Source organism: Rhinopithecus bieti, unplaced genomic scaffold (genome assembly GCF_001698545.2).
Source record: "Rhinopithecus bieti isolate Rb0 unplaced genomic scaffold, ASM169854v2 scaffold_12653, whole genome shotgun sequence".
In the NCBI taxonomy this organism is placed as follows: domain Eukaryota; kingdom Metazoa; phylum Chordata; class Mammalia; order Primates; family Cercopithecidae; genus Rhinopithecus; species Rhinopithecus bieti.
The window spans coordinates 1,637,822-1,656,172 of NW_016807437.1; the positions used below are offsets into that span (position 1 = coordinate 1,637,822).

Below are 18,351 nucleotides of genomic sequence, written 5' to 3' on the forward strand. Positions count from 1 at the left end.
TGAAAATTAATTTTAAGTTTATTTTAAAGCATTTAGTAGCTTAAAGTGCAGTAATTAATTTTCTTTGGAAGTCAGTCTTTTAGGGGCAAGTAATTTGCTGATTACTCCTAAAGACTCACAATTTTAAGAGTTTCTGACTTCCAAATATAAGTATCTTAATTTTCTGTTGGGATCAATTCATATCCTTTAAAGGGATCTAATAAGTTGCTTAGCTGCTAAGTGTCAAAACAAGTGATTTTCCAAATGTAACTCATCTTCATCCTTTCAGTGTTTTGTTTTCTAGCAGATAATTGCTTTATAGGCATAATCTCAACTGATGAATTTCAGGCATAACTTTTTTCAGTTATAATGAGGTATCTGTAAAAATAAATTTTCCTAATGGTAACATTCTTGAGATTATAAAACTTGTAAAATAATCTCTTAGAACACATACAGGTGACACATAGAAAGTGTGAGTTCCTATTTTATAACTAGTTTTCTTCTTGATTAAATTTTAAGATTTCATGAAAATAGCAAATTCTGAAAACAAATCACAATAAAGTTATTACTGCTTAAAATTTTTTAAGTACTTTTATATTCCTTTTTTTTAAACTCAAGTCAACATTTTAGAGAATTTCTTTCATTCTTTTTAGTTAGTAATTTCAAAGTTGCCATCAAATTAAGACTGAAGAATGGTATCTCTCAACTTCTCTGTTATTAAGGTTAATTGGTTGGTTTTATTGGGTTTTTCAGTTTTAACATTCAAGTCAATCTTTTATTTCTACGAAAGTACTTTAGTACATGTTTATTATGCTATGTTTCTTCCTGATTTTGTAGCGATTTTATATCTTTGCATTTTCCTAGCAACTGAACAATATTATGAAGCAACACTATACCGTAGAACCTTTGGCAATGGTAGAAATAGCCTAGATTCACATTGTCCTGAATGGTACCCACTAGCCACAAGTGGCTGTTCAACACTTGACATGTCGCTAGTGCAATTGAACTCTAAATTCTTAACTTTATTTAAAGTTAATCAGCTTAAATTTAAATAGGCACATGTGGCTAGTGACAGCAAAAGAAATTCAAGTACTTTTTTTGGTTTTTCACAGAAATGAAACAAGATTTATTATTTAAAAGCCATTGTGTAAGATTCACTAGATCTTTGACTAAATGATCAAACTCATTTATTCCCAAAAATAAGATAGTAGCTTTAGCTTAAATACTTAGAGAAAAGCATGGCAATATTTTCCTCAAAATTAGTGCAGCCACTGCTTGTTTTCACTCATAGCCTAGAGCAATCCTTGAATTTTTCTAATCAAGTAGCATCTGTTGAGAAAATATAGCTGTTTTAGTCTTGGGTGTTTTTTTTTTGACATTGAGGAAAATAAGCAGAAGAAAAATATAAATGTTTTATTTTATATTATATTATGTTTTGTGACATTTTTATGTGGTATCTTCTCAAAACTTCCCAACAATGGGGAAAGCTACAGTCTAGAATTGATATTATACTCACTTGTGAGGGGAAAAGATTTCTTGGCATGAGAGAAATCTTACAACTGAGAAGAGGGTGTGGAAAGGATGACTTAAAGATTTAGTTGGCAACAGACAGTTACAGGATTTAGCAACTCTTTGAATGCAGGCCCCTAGGATAAAGAGTCGAAGATAACTGTGAATCTGAGCCAGGGTTGCTGCTATGTATGGTGATTTTAGAACCTACAGAGGAAAGTGAGGAGGAACAGCTGGTTTGATATAGAAGATTCATTTTAAACATGTTGATTTTAAGGTGCTAATGTTGCATCCAGGTTATGTCACAAAATACCCAAAGCCAGACTGGAGGGCGGAGAAGAGCTAGCAAGTTCTCTAGATAAAAAAGATTCAGGAGGCGGTTGCATGGGTTGCTCATTTTCATATCATATGCCCTTATTTTTTCCTTCATCTGCTCCTATTGTCTTCCCTACAATGTAGTGACCATAAAAAATTTGAGTAGAATTTTGTTTTGTGTAAAGAGTATGGTAGCCATAGAAGAGACCATTGACTTGAAAGAATCAGTATTTATAAGGAAGGAGTTGCAAGGGACATCTAGGAAACATAAAAGTAAATGATCAAAGAATTTAGTGGGTTGGGTGGTAAAGTGTTATGGAAGCTCAGCAACTCAGGCGGCTGAGGCAGGAGAATCGCTTGAGCCCAGGAGGCAGAGATTGCAGTAAGCCGAGATCGTGCCATTGCACTGCAGCCTGGGCAACAAGAGTGAAACTCCGTCTCAAAAAAAAAAAAAGAAAAAAGTAAAGAAAAGGAAGCCCAGCAAGGAGAGAGTTGCCCAGAAAGAGGTAGATTTGACTTGTGCAAAGAGGTAAGAAAGCTGAGGATTACATAGGGAGAATCTCAGCTGTGATCTAAACACTGTGTTTACATAAAAGCAAAAGTAGAATGGTGGTTTCTAGACCTGGGGGCAGGGAGAAGTAGGAGTTGCTGTTCAATGGGAGTAAAATTTCAGTTATGCAAAATGAAAAAGTCCTAGCTCTTCTGTACAACATCGTGCATATAGTTAACAATACTGGGGTTATATACTTAATTTAAAAGGGTAAACCTTGAATGTTATTTATTTATGTATTTATTACCACAAGAAAGAGAAAGAAGGAAGGAAAGTGAGCGTGCCCTTGATACTTTTCTGGGGACTGTAATGTAAGCAGAAATTGTGACAAGGGTCCTTGGAACTGGCTGTTAATTTTTTCTCTTCCTAATTTGCCCAAATAGGACGAATAGGTTGATTGGTTGAGAGCATTTCTGCAATTACACTAAAATGCTTGGTTCTAGGATTGAGTAGATGTGACCATCAAATGAATAACTCTGCAGAGCAGTCATTTAACATTTCAAAAAGGTATAAAAATGTCTGAAAATGCAATTTTAAAAAAGCGAAACCAAACGAGTCCAGAGCAGCACTGTCCAATAGAACTCTCTGCAGTGGAAGATGGAAATGTCTGCACTATTCTGTAGAGTACATGTGGCCCTGTGTGGCTACTGAGCACCTGAAATGTGGTTTATGTGGCTGAGAAATTGTGTTTTTAACTTTATTTAATTTTAATTCATTTAAATTTAGCCATATGTGACTGATGCTTACCATGTTGGGGAACGTAGGTCTAGAAACTTCAGGAAAGCTAGTATGAGTGAAGTAGGAACTTGGTCCTTGGACATTTGGGATTTGAAAGAAAGGCAGGGGAAAGGCATTATGATTTGACCGGAACTCTAGCTTATGGTCTTATCTTAAAAAAAAAAATCAATCTTTTGGATATAGTCCTGTCCTATTTTTTTGTATTTGATCTTACTGACTTTAAAAGCATGCAGAGATAGAAAAGTGGGTGGAAACAAATTTTCAGAATGAAATGTGTTTAGAGTAGAATTTATGAACTGCTTTGATCATTTTTAAAGTTGTTTTTCACCTTCGTGTGAATAGACAGAGCAGCCAACTGAGACAATACAGTAGCAGAGTCCTTGCCAGAAAAGATTCTCCTTATGCAGAAACTAGGCTGATCATTTCAAAAATGGCAACATTAAAAAATATAATTGAGGAAGAATACATGATGGTAAAACTTAAAAATTGTGTTAGTTTTCTTTTATGTTTGGTATATAAACAAATATTTTAGGTCAGGCCATATTTTATCTCTCCTGGACTATTACCAGAGCTTCCCAGCTGGGATTTTTCCCTCTCAGGCCCAGGGGCTACATCACCCTCAACACTATTAAAAACACAGATCTGATCACATCTCTGCTTAAGAACTTTTACTACAAATAAGCATACAATAAAATGCTTCAAACACATTTTGGATGCTGCTTTTAGTTTTGAAATTAGTGAGTTAAGTGGACATTTTCTGAGCTGATGAAAATAAAATTGGTAAGACATTTTTGTTAGTTTAGCATATTGGCAGTAAGCAACAAGAAGTTTTAAGATATTTATAACCCAAACCATAGTAAGTCCACTTCTGGGAATCTTCTGAAAGAAACTATCATAAACACCACAAAATATGTCCCAACTGTCTTTATATGAAGGTGTTCATCACAGGGTTGCTTATAATAGTGAAAACTGTATATAACTAAAATATTCAACAGTAGGAAAATGACTAAGTAAATAATTGCTAAAATGATGTCTTCTTTCATCACTTTTTATATGCACCTGCTATGGTATATGTCATATGTCGTATAGTTGGTTGTATGCATTCTGCCAGTCTAATTCTTATTTGTGTCCTCACTGTGCCTAGCACATTGTTAATGCTCAATTAATGTTTGCTAAATAAATGAAAAAAATCAATATTGACACAAATGAAATTGAGTTTAAGTTGCTTCTTTTCAATTGCTAAACACTTAAGAGATGTTATATTCATTTAAGTGCAGTATCTTTCATTTCCATTTATAATGAAAATGTTTTTGCAGATTTAAATCTCTCCTGTTCTGGAAAATATTTAAAATAATAATATAAAACATTTAAAGGTAAATTTAGTTACTAACTATATCAAATTATGATTTTATCAACAAATTTAATAAATCATTCTTTGTTTCCAAAATCCCATTGTCCATCTTAACATAAAAGAGTTTATATTTTGCTCCCGCTACATGTTCTCTAAATTTTGTCCTTTTATTATTTAAAGGTATCGACATCTCCCTGTTGAAATTTTTTTCCTCAAACCTCATAATCGTAATTTTCCTCATAATCAGTTTTCAGCTGCTTTGTTCATTTGAAATGAATAGTTGTCCAGAAAATTGCTTTTCATATACTACTGCATTAAGTTTTTTGTTGTGATGGTTTTGTGAGATGAGGTCTCACTCTGTCACCCGGGCTGGAGTGCAGTGGTGTGATTGTAGCTTACTTTAACCGTGTAGTTCATTGAGTTATAGAGACAGTGTTCGAAATTTTTTTTTGTCTATATCTTATGGAGGCTAGCAAAAGGAAGAAACTTGTAATTTTCCTTCAAATTCTTTCTGGTTAAGTCTAGATTTGGTTGACATAGACAAGAAATACCAATATTGGAATTCTGACTTCATCCTCTTAACATGCAGTCCTCCAGTGTACTTGACCAGGAGACTGAGGCCTTTGTCATCATTTTGTAAATATAACCTAGATGCCTACTTATTTCTGAAAATGTACCAGGTTAAGAGTGTTATTGCTTAATTTATTTATTTCAACAGGACCCCCAAAATTGATGAAGATTGTGTTCAAAGCTCATGAGGGCAGAGAGCATATCTGTTTTCCTCACCCTGTATCCTCAAAGTCTATCACAGTATCTGATTAGGCTCTCAAAAAAATCATGTTAAATGCCTGACTGCCTACTTTTACCAATTTGTCTTGTAACTGCTTCCTAATGAAATAAAGGATTTAAGAGATTTAAATAACTAGTTTGTGTTTGATAGGCTGTTTGATTGTAAGGACCAATAAAGACTCAGGTTACCTAGTAATGGGGGGAGAAAGGGAGGGAGAGAAGAAGGACCCTATTCTCTGATTCAAATTTTTATGACTTATATCACACTTAAATGAGGATACTAAAATATTTTTCAATTTTAAAAAGTTAACAAATTTTTAAAAACTTAAAATCAGCATTCAGACATACCATTGGCAGTCTATCAGTTGTTAATACCACCAATAGAATAGCAAGTGGAACAATAAGAATTACTATGTTCTTCATTCCTTATATTGAACTAACCTCTCCTTTCCTAGTTTTTACATTTTTCTTAAAGTTTCAAAACTTCACATTAGATATGCTGATTGCTATTTTAGGGAAAAAAACAGATTAGGTAATTGCTTTGGAGAGTCGTTAGGTAATCCTCTTTGGATTTAACCTTTTCTTTAGTTTTCAAATTGATGTCTAACAGTGTACTACTATAAAACACTATTTTATTATGGAGGTAAATGGTTTTCAGGCATGTCAAATATGGGCTTAAAGTCTATGGTGTAGACTATGACTAAGGGATATGACATTTTGAGGAGACTATGCTGCACTTAGCACTGTGGTAGGCATTTGCCCCATTATCTCATCCTTACAGTGGCCCTATGGGTTTTCTTTGATCAGAGACCCAACACTTATTCTGGTCTCACATAATTTTATTTAATTATTTATTCTATTTATTTTGGTACCTTAGCAATAAATGTGTACAAATTTAACATTTCTTAGAAAGTCATCATTAATAGATAAAACTTTTCTTTTAAAAATAGGATAAAAGAATCAGAGTATCTCAACCCTTGACAAGAGGACCAAGTGCCTTTATTCCAGAGAAGGAAGTAAGTTTATCTGTCTTAAAATATAAACTATGATTTAAAAATAACTTAATTGTATCAAAGAATATCTCTTTTTAATATGGAAGTTGGAATGAATTTTTTTCTTGAGTTTCTTATTCACATGTCAGAACCATAGAGATACTTTCTTTTCAGCTTCACAAATATTTACAGAGCACCGATTATGTGCCAAGCATTGTCTTAAAGAAGGGACTAATAGAAATAGAATAATGCCAGATCATTGCCAGAGTCAACAGTTCTTTCATCATCAGATCACCTTTTTAGTGACCTTCCCACCTAAGTGCAAATCCAAAGTGACAGTAACATTTTGGGAGCTCAGTGACAATAGCTGATCTGGGTGAGGACCATGCACTGGAGAAGCTGCCCTGCTTATGCCTCTTTTCCTCAGATAGCTTTATATGTATATGCCTACTACATATAAAGACTTCCTGAAGCACAGTCATTTTTTACAGTATATATTGGAGGATAATCTGGTTTTTAGGATCTATTGCATCATATGAATCTATTAATATATCTTAGACATCCAGTTAGAAGAAACTTCTGCTGGGGAAAGCAAAACAAAAATAACAGATATTCTATTTCTAATTATATGTGGTTCATCTGGATCCCATTATATTTGTAACTATCTTGGTGCCTGTAGTTGACAAAATGGTGGGGAAGTGAGCAAATCAAAGTATACTTGACTCCATAATGAGTTACACTATTGTAATTAACATTTCCTCACAATTTATACTTTTCAAACATTGTATTTCCTTTGGGGTTAAATTTCGCTAAGTCAATAGTACCTTTGTATAATGCGTACTTATTTTTCAGACTGTGAAGCCAGCTCTGAAGAGTAAACAGTTTCTTAACAGCAGTGTGGATGTTTGGAAAGACTGTTAGTCTGGGCATTAGGGAATCTGGATTCTAGACCAGACTCTGCTATTAATAAAGTGCCTGAGCTTGAATTTAATCTTAAATCTGTTTCCTTATCTCTAAAATAAGTCTAGAACTCCAATTCTGAAATACAAATAAACAATGAACCACTCCTAGAATTATGCAACTCATGTCCATTAACTCCAGCAGTGTTGAGTCTTTCTACAAGGTGCTAATAAACTCTTAACACCTTCAGAGCCAGTTCTTGGTGTGATGCCCAAACTGTCATTGTGTATGAAGCTATATATAAATAATCTATTTTTGAGACAACTCTTTTGATTTCCTAGGATGAAGAATGTCCATTTTAATAACTTGCCTTGTTTTTAGTAATTATTATTGTTAGGCTCAAAATAGGAATGACAGTATTCTAGTGTCCTCATTAATTTTCAATTAACACTTTTCTACAAATTATTATATATTCCTTTGTCCCTGAAAAGACTTCAGAAAGCTTTTTTTATGTTGAATCACAAAAACAAGCAAAGGATTAGACTGAAAATATTTGTCTAAAAATGATGTGCTTATCTTCATAGGCTAATAAATGAAATTATAAATGTATGTAATCAGATGCTGCTGCTTGTGCTTTACCACACATTGGTGTGACAATGGCCAGGCAAATGGGCCCTGAAAAATCTGCCTAATATGCCTAGCAAAACAGATGGAAGCTTCTTTTCTTCATTTTCATAGCTGTGTGTATAATGTTTGATAATTTAACATTTGTTGTTTAATAAATTGTGGTACCAGAGCCAAAAATGACTGGTGCTTTCTTTTTTTATTTCTGTTTCCAGTATGAGCAACTGCATAATTTTGTGTCTGTTAATATCAAATGAATATTCATTTGCTTCAATAGTGGCATAATTTATATAAACCAAGGGTGTATTTATGGCTCAATAGTCATTTTGTTTTGTGTTTCTTGGTTATAAGGTTGTCCAAGCAAACACAGTGGATGAACGTACTAACTTTCTTGTGGAAGAATACTCTACATCCGGTCGTCTGGACAACATCACACAGGTCATGAGTTTGCACACTCAGTACCTGGAGTCTTTCTTGCGGAGCCAGTTTTACATGTTGCGCATGGATGGTCCCCTTCCTCTACCATACAGGCACTATATTGCAATAATGGTGGGTACTTATTTTCCTATATTCACATAACACCTTCCTCACTTATTCTTTCTCCCTTCCAAAATAGGTGTGTGTGCATGTGTGTGTATAGAGCTAAGTATAATTTATGAACGTAAGAATTGAAGAAGCCTATGGCCTTTTGGATACCAAGTTTCTTGGATACATTTGGAATATGTTAAGCCACTTAATGCACTGAATGTTTCTCATTTAATTTTCAGTAAAATCATTTTTCATAATCTTTTACAAATAAAGATGCTTATAGCATGCAAAGTAATACCCCACAAGTTTTGTCTTTGCTCTTGATATCTTGTTTTATAAAAGCACAAGTTTTTTGTGACATTTTCTTAGTAATTTTATACATAAAGAATATCACTAATTTGGCCAAGTAAGAGGAAAGTATCAGTCAGCATTCATGGAGAATCTGAATGAGAGAAGAATTCTTGAATTGAATTATAACACTTCTAAGTATAGTTCTGATTACAAACTGGTTAACTAGTTATTCACATGCAATAGAGGTCAGGGAGGAGAATTATAAAGTTGTGTGTGTGTTGGACTTTAATGGAGAAAAAGAACAACAAGAACATGATGAAAATGCTATATATGTGGAGAAGTTGGGGAAGAAACTGGGCTGACAGGGCTGGCATAACTAGCCAGGAGTTAGCAGATTAAGTTTGACCACGTTTGATTTGATTGTCTTTTTTATAGTCTTACTGAACTTTTAACAACAACAAAAAGCAACATTCCATGTTTTATTGAATGATGAACCTCACTGAGGCTGTAATTTTAGCTTAAGGTTTTGATGACAGTAAGGCTGAAAGCAGACTTAGAATGCTTGTAAAATACGGAAAAATAAGATGTAGAGAATAGAAAGAATAAAATAATACTGTTTTACTGAGAAGCAGCCTGAGGAAAAGAAAAGAGAGGTCAATTGAGGGCTGATTCTGACTGCATAGGAAGAAAAGGGTCAGTGAGCTTCCATGTCATCTGAGTAGGAAGATGTGTACAAATATGACTGAAATCACATTTATCTTAAAGAGGATAAGAGAAGTAATCAAATTAGGATGAATCCTGAGTTATTAGAATATAAGTTAATGAGATTTTATTATGTTTTAAGTAGAATGTAGTAGGTATATTTGTCATATTGAAATGGACCTGTATTTCCTATTCATAGCTAGAAGGTGGCTTAAGGTATACCAACTTCCAGACAAGGAAATGACTGGCTTCAGGTGATATTATTTGCTTATACAAGTAATCAGCTTCATGTATTGAATCTATTACATCATTATGACGGATGTTTTAGACAAGAGATTCTGTAAGAAAAGAGGTACTGGCTATAAAAATCATTAGCTCCATCTGAATTATTTGTTTAGAAATAGTGGAATGAAACTCTACTGTGATTCTTTTATCAATGAATGTTTTTCTTTGTGCTTCAGGCTGCAGCTAGACATCAGTGTTCTTACTTAATAAACATGCATGTGGATGAATTTTTAAAGACTGGAGGTATTGCTGAATGGTTGAATGGTTTGGAATATGTGCCACAAAGACTGAAAAATCTTAATGAAATTAATAAGCTGCTAGCACACCGACCTTGGCTGATCACAAAAGAGCACATTCAGGTACTGAGTGTTTCTTTGAAATAAAAAGGAATTTGCTTAGGACTTTATTTTAAATATGTGTATATTAGGAACTTGGAACATAAATAATAGTGTCTTAATATGTGTAGAAAAGATAAGTTTAGAAAGTCAGTGGGTTTAATTTAAGCACAAATGAATACTTCTCTTTAAGTAATCATTAATTATCTTGTACAAATACTTTGGTGAATGGCTATGAGAAAATTTCGTTTCTATTTTTAAGTAGTAGGTAGACTGAAGAAAATACACTAGCATGATAGGATGCCTGGGATCTAGTCTGTACTCTGTTACAAGTTTGTGTCCTTTTAGTAAATTAACTTCTATGGGTCTCAATTCTCTCCTCTACAGAATGAGGGAGCTAGATTAAATGAGTTTTAAACTTTTTATAGTTCTAACATTTCATAAGTTTTAGATTCTCAAAAAATGATTTTGCAAATAAAAAAGTGATTTGCCAGCTGGTGTGTGAATGCTTAAATGTCTTTTAAAACTAGAGCTTAGACGAGAAATAGAGTTGTCGTGATTAACTAAGAGTACTTGTATTTCTGAAGGTGCTTCCATCGAGGCCTACAGGGTGAGGTCATTATTCAATATGCTTAGCACTATTTTTGGCACATGGTAACTGTTCAATAGATAGGAACTATCATCTAAATTATCAGTGGAAATCTTTGTTATTTAAAATATCTGTTCCTAATGCATAGAAATGTCCTTGGTTTTGTGGATCCTCTTGTTAGACTACATTTTTGTTATTTGCCCTTTCAACCAATCATAGTGTTTATCAATCTGCATACTCTCAGATTTTGATGAAGTATCTGGGAAACTGTGAAGCACCATGCTGCCTTTAGATTTATGTTCTGATTTGATAATATGTTAGCTAGATAGGGGAATTAATCATTGTTTTTAATGTCATGTCTTAATTACTTTGTGCCAGATACTTTGGTGGGTAAAGACCCTGCCCATAGATTTGCGTGGAGTCTAGGGTAGAAGAAGAACAGGGTAATGACAGTAATCACAGCACAACAGTGTATGAATGTATGAATAAAGAGAATGGAACCAGAAAGTTTCTTTTCTAAAAGAGGTAACATTTGAGCTAGGTCTTGAAGAATAAGTGGGAGTTCTCAAGTAGAGCAGGGCATTTCAAAGAAAGAATAGAGTATTTAATATGGTATACTGGAAGAATAGCCAACAGTTTCAGATGATTGAAGGGTAGCGATGTTTATGTAAGGTGGGAACTGGGAAGAATTGAGATCATATTGTATGACCCAGTGAATACTGTATTAAAGGATTTGTATTTTATTCTCAGAAAGTTATGGTCTTCAGGATTATGTTATAGTACTCAGGAGGTACACAAGAAAAATTTCCAAAATATTAACAAAATATTTGTGTATGTGTGTATATTCTTATCTCATTCTTCTAAATTTTTGTATTTGTGTATTTTATGTTATTACAGTACACATATATATTCTATATAAAATATATTTTATGTGTATAAATTCACAAATAAATACACATAATATCTGGGGTTGGACGTTTCCCAACTGTTACTTTTGGAAGTACATTTGATCACAAGAACTTGGAGATCATCATGATAGAGAATCAAGAATCATTAAAGGTTTTTGTGCCAAGTTGTAATATAAATACATTAGGTGATTTAGAAGATGAATTACAGATTGTACAGACTGGAAGCAGTAGACCAGTCATAGTACTACACCTGAGAGGTGATTTTTTTTAAAACCGTGGGAGAAACATAGGGTAAGATTATAGTAATGATTCTGCATGAAAATAAGTAGGACTTTGGTGACTGATGGGATGTGAGGATGGAGAAAGTGGGTGGGACAAGAGAATGACTAAGGTGTCCTTCTTCATGACATGAGCTGACATGAGCATATACAGGCTGACAACAACAAATAATGACATCCACAAAGTGATGCCCACTTACTAAAGGAAATACAGATCTGTAACTCAAGATAAAGTGTGAGTTAAAAGTAAAATTGGATAGTTGTTTACAGATAAGCAAAGGTCAGGTTGAAGTAATGAATGGCCCAAGGGAGATATTGCCCAAGGAAGGAAGATTGTGGATGGAATACAGCAATAGAGAAAAATCTTTCTCAGGGTAGCAAATATACTTCCCTCCCCAAAATGTGGAATTGTTGAAGTCAAGAGAGATTAATGTCAAGAAGCAAGAAAGTAAGAAATGTAAAGTCTGCAGAGATCAAATAAAATAAGGACTAAAAAGAAATAGTCAAATTTGGCCATTTGGAAGGTCATGTGTAATCTTAGTAAATGTAGCTTCAGGGGTTTGCTTGAAAAAGAAACCAGATTGTAATGAATTTTTAAAAGTAGAAATGAATGTGAGGCAAGAAATTACAGATAGTGAGTGTTGGCTGTCCTTACAGGTTTAATGATAATCCTGCAAAGATTGGTGAAGGCATTGTAAATTGTAACAATCCTTTTGGAAAGCTCTTTGGCAGTATTATTGAAATCATAAAAATATTAATACTCTTTGTTCTAAAAATCCCATTAGGAAATGTTTCTAAAATAAGAACAAAACTATAGTATGAAGATGCTGTTTATAGAAGCAAATAAACAAAACAAATTTAGAATATGAATAATGGTATAAGAAAGAAGTAGTTATATACATCCATTGATACACAGGAGAGGCCTTGCTTAAAAATTAATATGACACTGTGGCCTCATGAAAAATGAACCTGTCAAAATGTCTGAAAATCAGAAAAATACAGGTATATGTGGTTATAACTATATAATTGCTTGCTTATAAAAAATAAAAGAAAATATGTAAAAGAGTGGTAGAATTTTTTTCAGTCTGTATTGCAACCATTTAGTATATTTTGTGGCTACAAGGTTAGGTGCATACAGATGTAAAGCAAGTATATTTTCTGGTGTATATTATTTTATTATTAATTAATGACCCTCTTTATTTACATTATTACAGATTGTAATAATGATATTTTGTCTTAAGGTCACTTTTAAATTTTATTTTTTAATTAACAAATAATTGTACATATCCATTGGGTACATAGTGATATTCTGATAATATATAATGTACAACGATCAGATTAATTAGGATATCCATCATCTCAAACATTTATTATGTCTTTGTTTTGAGAATGTTCAATATCCTCCTCCTAGCTATTTGAAACTGTATGTTATTGTTAACTATAGTCATCCTACAGTGGTGTAGAACACTAGAATTTATTCCTTCTATCTAGCTGTAATTTTGTTCTTTAACAGATCTTTCCCTATCTCCCCCCACCATAGGATGATAGAATTTGACTGATTTTCTTTTCTTTTCCCTGAGCTTTTGGTAATATATGAAATTGTATATGGTGTGTAGTTAAAGCAAAATAAAGCAGTTTTTTTGTTTGTTTGTTTTGGTTTGGTTTAGCCACTAAGTAAGCCAAATGAAAGTTGTAGATTTGGAAGGAGAGAAAGAGAGGGATGAGATTCCCCCTCACGCACACCTCACACACACACACACAGAGTGAGAGAGAGAGAGAAAGGGAGAGAAAATGAACACTGATGGGAAAGAATGCCTGATGGATTAATTGGTGGAATTCACTCTTGGACAAAGTGGAGGAATTACTGATTTTAATGACTTCATTTGTGATCCCATCATTCAGCTGGAGGGTCAAGTGAAATATGAAAAAGTGCTTGGAAATTTTAAAAATTCTTATTGAAATGTGAGGTATTATTCTACAATTTCTGTCATCTGCTGCAGGGTCTTTCTCCATTAGAAGGTATCTAAAGGATAACTGAAACTTGACTTGTTGAATTGGGGTTTTTTGTGATTTTGTGAGATGAAGTTTCCAATACACCTTAAAATGAATGGTTTTGTTCGATAATCTTTAAAGTCCTATCAAGCTCCAGTGTTCTTTGATTCTTTGAAAGTATTTCATTAAAATAGCATACTATATAAAAAATGCTTTGGAAGCAGAAGATCTGTTGTGTAAGGGATTTAGAAGACACTACAATGTAATTACATTGTTAGGTATGATAGTTTTAATGGAGCATTGGCCAAAATCATATTTTTAACATGTGAAACATTTTTTAAAGAGAGTTTTAAGTTTTGTTACTCTAAATGGATATATGAAAATTGGTAGATTTTCATTGAAATTGCTTTGTAGCATTCTAGAATTTTTATATTTGCTCTGATTTGCTTTCTCATTTCAGAAACTTGTCAAAACTGGAGAAAATAATTGGTCTCTGCCTGAACTGGTACATGCTGTGGTCCTCCTGGCACATTATCATGCTTTGGCAAGCTTTGTTTTTGGTAGTGGTATCAATCCAGAGAGAGATCCAGAAATCTCCAATGGATTCACGCTAATATCAGTCAACAATTTCTGCGTTTGTGATCTTGCTAATGACAACAACATAGAGAATGCATCCCTTTCAGGCAGCAACTTTGGGGTTAGTTTTCTTAGCTATTTTCTTTACTTTTTTGCTTTGAACTTCTAATATTAAAATATCTAGAGAGAATTTTCTCCAATTAGATAGGATATTATATACTTAAAATATTTTGCATAGTATTTATTACTGTAAAATTTGGTACCTGAAGTTCAGATTTATTTTAAAGAGGCTTTTAAAGCAAATTCATATTACTGCAAATCATGAAGACTAAACAGTGATGCATTCTAGTGATCACAGGCTTTTAATGTTAGACCCTTTGGACAGTAGATCCCAAAACAATATACTTGTATGTATAAGATGCTGGAACAACCAATGGAAAACATATCTGACAGGAGAAAGTAAAACAATTGTGCTCCCTCATTTTTGAAGCTAAATTGTAATATTTAATGTATACCAAATGCTGGAATTCTAGATTTTATACACACACACAAACAAACACACACACATATATACTTAGAAACTTTTATATTTATAACTGAAAAAAATCATACTTCTGAAAATGTTGGAATCTGTCATGATTTCCTTTGAAATTCGTGAAAAACCAACTTAAGAACTTCGTAACTGTGCCTGTGCCACTGTACATAGTAGGGTGACATTGGGAGATGGAGATATTTACTGGAACACTTTTAGTATGAATAGCACCCAACATTATCTTATCTGGTTCCAGATTGTGGATTCTCTAAGTGAGCTAGAGGCCTTAATGGAAAGGATGAAAAGACTTCAAGAAGAAAGGGAAGATGAAGAGGCGTCTCAGGAAGAAATGAGCACTCGTTTTGAAAAGGAGAAGAAAGAAAGTCTTTTTGTGGTCTCTGGAGATACTTTTCATTCATTTCCTCATTCAGGTGCTTTTTTGTACTTTTTGCCTTTTAGTAGTTGTTAGAACCCTTGACAGAGCAACTTCAGTGTTTTCCATATGGATATGTAAAAATGATTCTGCTATCATCTTTCTCTTATTTAGTTCTCCTCTTCTATCTTACTGTCATGCTATTGCTTTCCCTCAGGCTGGTTCATCCTTGAATGTATTTCAGATTGAGTTGAGAGGACCTTTCAGCTTTGTAGTTCATACTCTATCCTGGATAAAATGTTACTTAAAGCAGATCAGTTGCTTATAAAGTTAGATAGGCATATTTAATTTATCCTACTTTTGTGATTTTTTAAAATGATAAGTGAAATATTGTTTCAATAGTTAAAATTTTAAAAAAAACTTTGCCTTTTTTGTGCGTGGGGTGTGTGGGAAGATTATTCTCACACTGCTGCTTTTCCAGATTAGTTCTAAAATTACACTGCACTTGCATTTACATTTCTTTGGAATTCTATAAAAATGTATTATTTAGGTCATTTTCTTTGATTGAATTTGGAGGAATTCATCCTGTGTAAAAGCTGAGATTCTTTGCTGTAGTCTTGAAAACAGTTTTTCTAACATTCGAAGAGACTGAAATAGGAGGGAAACTTTTCAATTACAACCAAAAAGATATTGAGCACCGCATAGTAAATGATATTAAAATAGCATAGACTCATACAAAGCTTAAACCCTTTAAAAGTAATCCATCTGCATAACTTTTTTTTTTTTTTTTTTTTTTGAGACTGAGTCTCGCTCTTTCACCCAGGCTGGAAGTTCGGTGGCGTTATCTTGGTTCACTGCAACCTCTGCCTCCTGGGTTCAAGCGGTTCTCTTGCCTCAGCCTCCTGAGTAGCTGGGATCACACATAACATAACATATTTTTTAAAAATAGGGTTCTGTTGATCTTAAAAGAGCTTCAAAACTACTGCCTGTCTTAAAACTCATCAATCTCATAAATTTTGAGAATTGTTTCAGCTGTAACTTGTTAAACATAAAATATTGATAAGTAGTTCTCAGTTTTACCAGGAAGAACAAGAACCCTTTTATCATTTCTCCTGATGATCTTTTTTATGAAAAATTTTATCTACCAAATTGAGTAACCATTTTAATCCTTTCAATTAATTTAATCCATTGAAGATTACTGTCACTAAAATCAGAGCCTCTAGTCAGCAGGAAATTCCAAACAAAGAAACCTAGTGTTTGGGTTATTGGTTTAATATTCACTCTGCAAACACTTATTGAGTACCCCATAGAGTTTCAGCATGATGTTAGGTACTAAGGTTTTAAGGCTAAATAAGGTGTGATTCCTGCTCTCAGGGCACTCTCATTCTAGTAGCAAAAAAACAATTGTAACGCATAGCAGAATGTGAAAGATATGAGCCTAGAAGAGGGCACTGAACCCAGTCTTGATAGGCAAACAGTGTTGGCAGAAGAGGAACCTAAAGGAAGAATGCCTGCAACCCTTGGCTCTAGAATAAGTCTTAACACAGTTGAGTGTGAGGAAGTCAGGTAATGACTGAGGGGCACAAGAGGACCTCGTAAACGGCATCCAGGCCCTAGCAAAGGCACGATGGTAAGGAAACAGGATGCTGGGTCCAAGAACAAGTGGTTCTTTGTTGTTAGGACATACATCATGAAACAGGTAGTGTAAAGAGAAATCTGGTTAGGTAGGTAGAGGCCCTACTGTAAGGATCTTGCTAACCTTAAGAAATATGCAACCTACCATATTTTGGACATTTTGAGTAGAGATGACTGTAAAACAACCAGTAGGAAATGTCTTGCATAGTGCTTCTCAAACTTCAGTGTTCATGAGTCACTTGGGGAATCTTGTTGAGATGCAGAAGTTGAATCAGTCAGTTTAGGGTAGGGCCTGATAGGCCACATTTCTATCAAGCCTCCAAGTAATGCTGGTGCTGCTGGTATGCAAACCACTCTTGGAATACAAAGTGTAGAAGAGATGGGAAATCAGGAGAGGACTTTAAGGTCAAGGTAAAATTTTAGAAGTTACCAGCATATAACTGGGAGCAGAAATTAAAAGTTGATTATAAAATTCATCCAGAGAGAACGGGTGAGGGTGAAGGAAAATAATGAATATATGATGAACCTTCTAGGTAAACTAATGTCTAAAATGTAAACATTTTATTAAAGTTAGTAGTATCTGTGTTTTAAGAAATTAATTTTAAGAGCTTCATTAAGTAACTAAAGCTTGAAAAATGTCAATGTTTTATTCCTCTTAGGTCTTTTGAAATATTAAAAATATACTTTCGATTTCAGTCTCTACCTTCTTGGAACTTTAAGCCAGGACTACAGCCTTCAAAAGTGAATTTTGACTAGCAAGCCTTGGACCTTAGCCAAAAATTATGTTCTAATTTTAATAGAAGAGGCTATTTCAAGGAAATAATGTCAATATACATGCATACACCTCTCCACATATGTATATATTTGTATATCTAAACACATATATATAAATACATATTTCACTCTTAATCATTGCCAGTACCAAATTTGCTGACTGCACAAAGAAAATATAGAAAAAAGACTCAGTACAATAGCTAATTGAGTCATTTGTGTAGACTTACCATGTTTTAAAACAGAAATAAAAAGATTTTTTTTTTTCCGGCATAAAAAAAGTCTTGGTTTGACCAGTGTTATAAAGTATTCCAGATTCTATGTAAGGATTCTAAGAATAGTTTTTCAAGTCTTTTGAAGAAAATAAACGTTTAAAGTATTCTACAGGTGTCATATTCTGTAGCTTGGTAACAGGGTTAACTAGCTTTTACTGTTTTTTGTTTTTTCAGTTAGGCATACCATTACTGCAACAGAACGTTTCCTGTATTATGTCAGTAACTACTTCTTAGGGGCAGAATAATGCAGATAATGAACAAAATACTATTTCTTTTGAGTACAGACTTTGAAATATTTGTTTAGATAGGATTAAAACTAGAGTTTTAGATTTAATAATCAATGCTAATTTTAACTTCTTAAGATAAATTTAGGAGAAAAGTATTTGTGGATTGAGGGACCTTTGTACATTTCTTTCTGTGAATAAAAATTGTCTAGGAAACAGGTGTTAATTGACTCTTAAGTTAAAATTAATGTGTAGAGATTTTCCTAGGATCACTTCTCTTATTTGGCTGACTACTTACTTTTACTGTTTA

At 33.5% G+C, this 18,351-nt stretch overlaps 1 protein-coding gene across 2 annotated transcripts in view; it reads left to right on the forward strand.

The window, feature by feature from the left end:
• Window positions 1-18,351, forward strand: part of SESN3 (sestrin 3) — a 67,977-nt gene that overhangs the window by 31,765 nt on the left and 17,861 nt on the right. For both annotated transcript variants that reach the window (XM_017882004.1, XM_017882005.1), the window contains 5 exons: window positions 6,182-6,247; window positions 8,099-8,296; window positions 9,730-9,912; window positions 14,116-14,352; window positions 15,020-15,194. In XM_017882004.1, coding sequence (XP_017737493.1) covers window positions 6,182-6,247; window positions 8,099-8,296; window positions 9,730-9,912; window positions 14,116-14,352; window positions 15,020-15,194 — 859 coding nt within the window. The remainder of the gene's footprint in view (window positions 1-6,181; window positions 6,248-8,098; window positions 8,297-9,729; window positions 9,913-14,115; window positions 14,353-15,019; window positions 15,195-18,351) is intronic.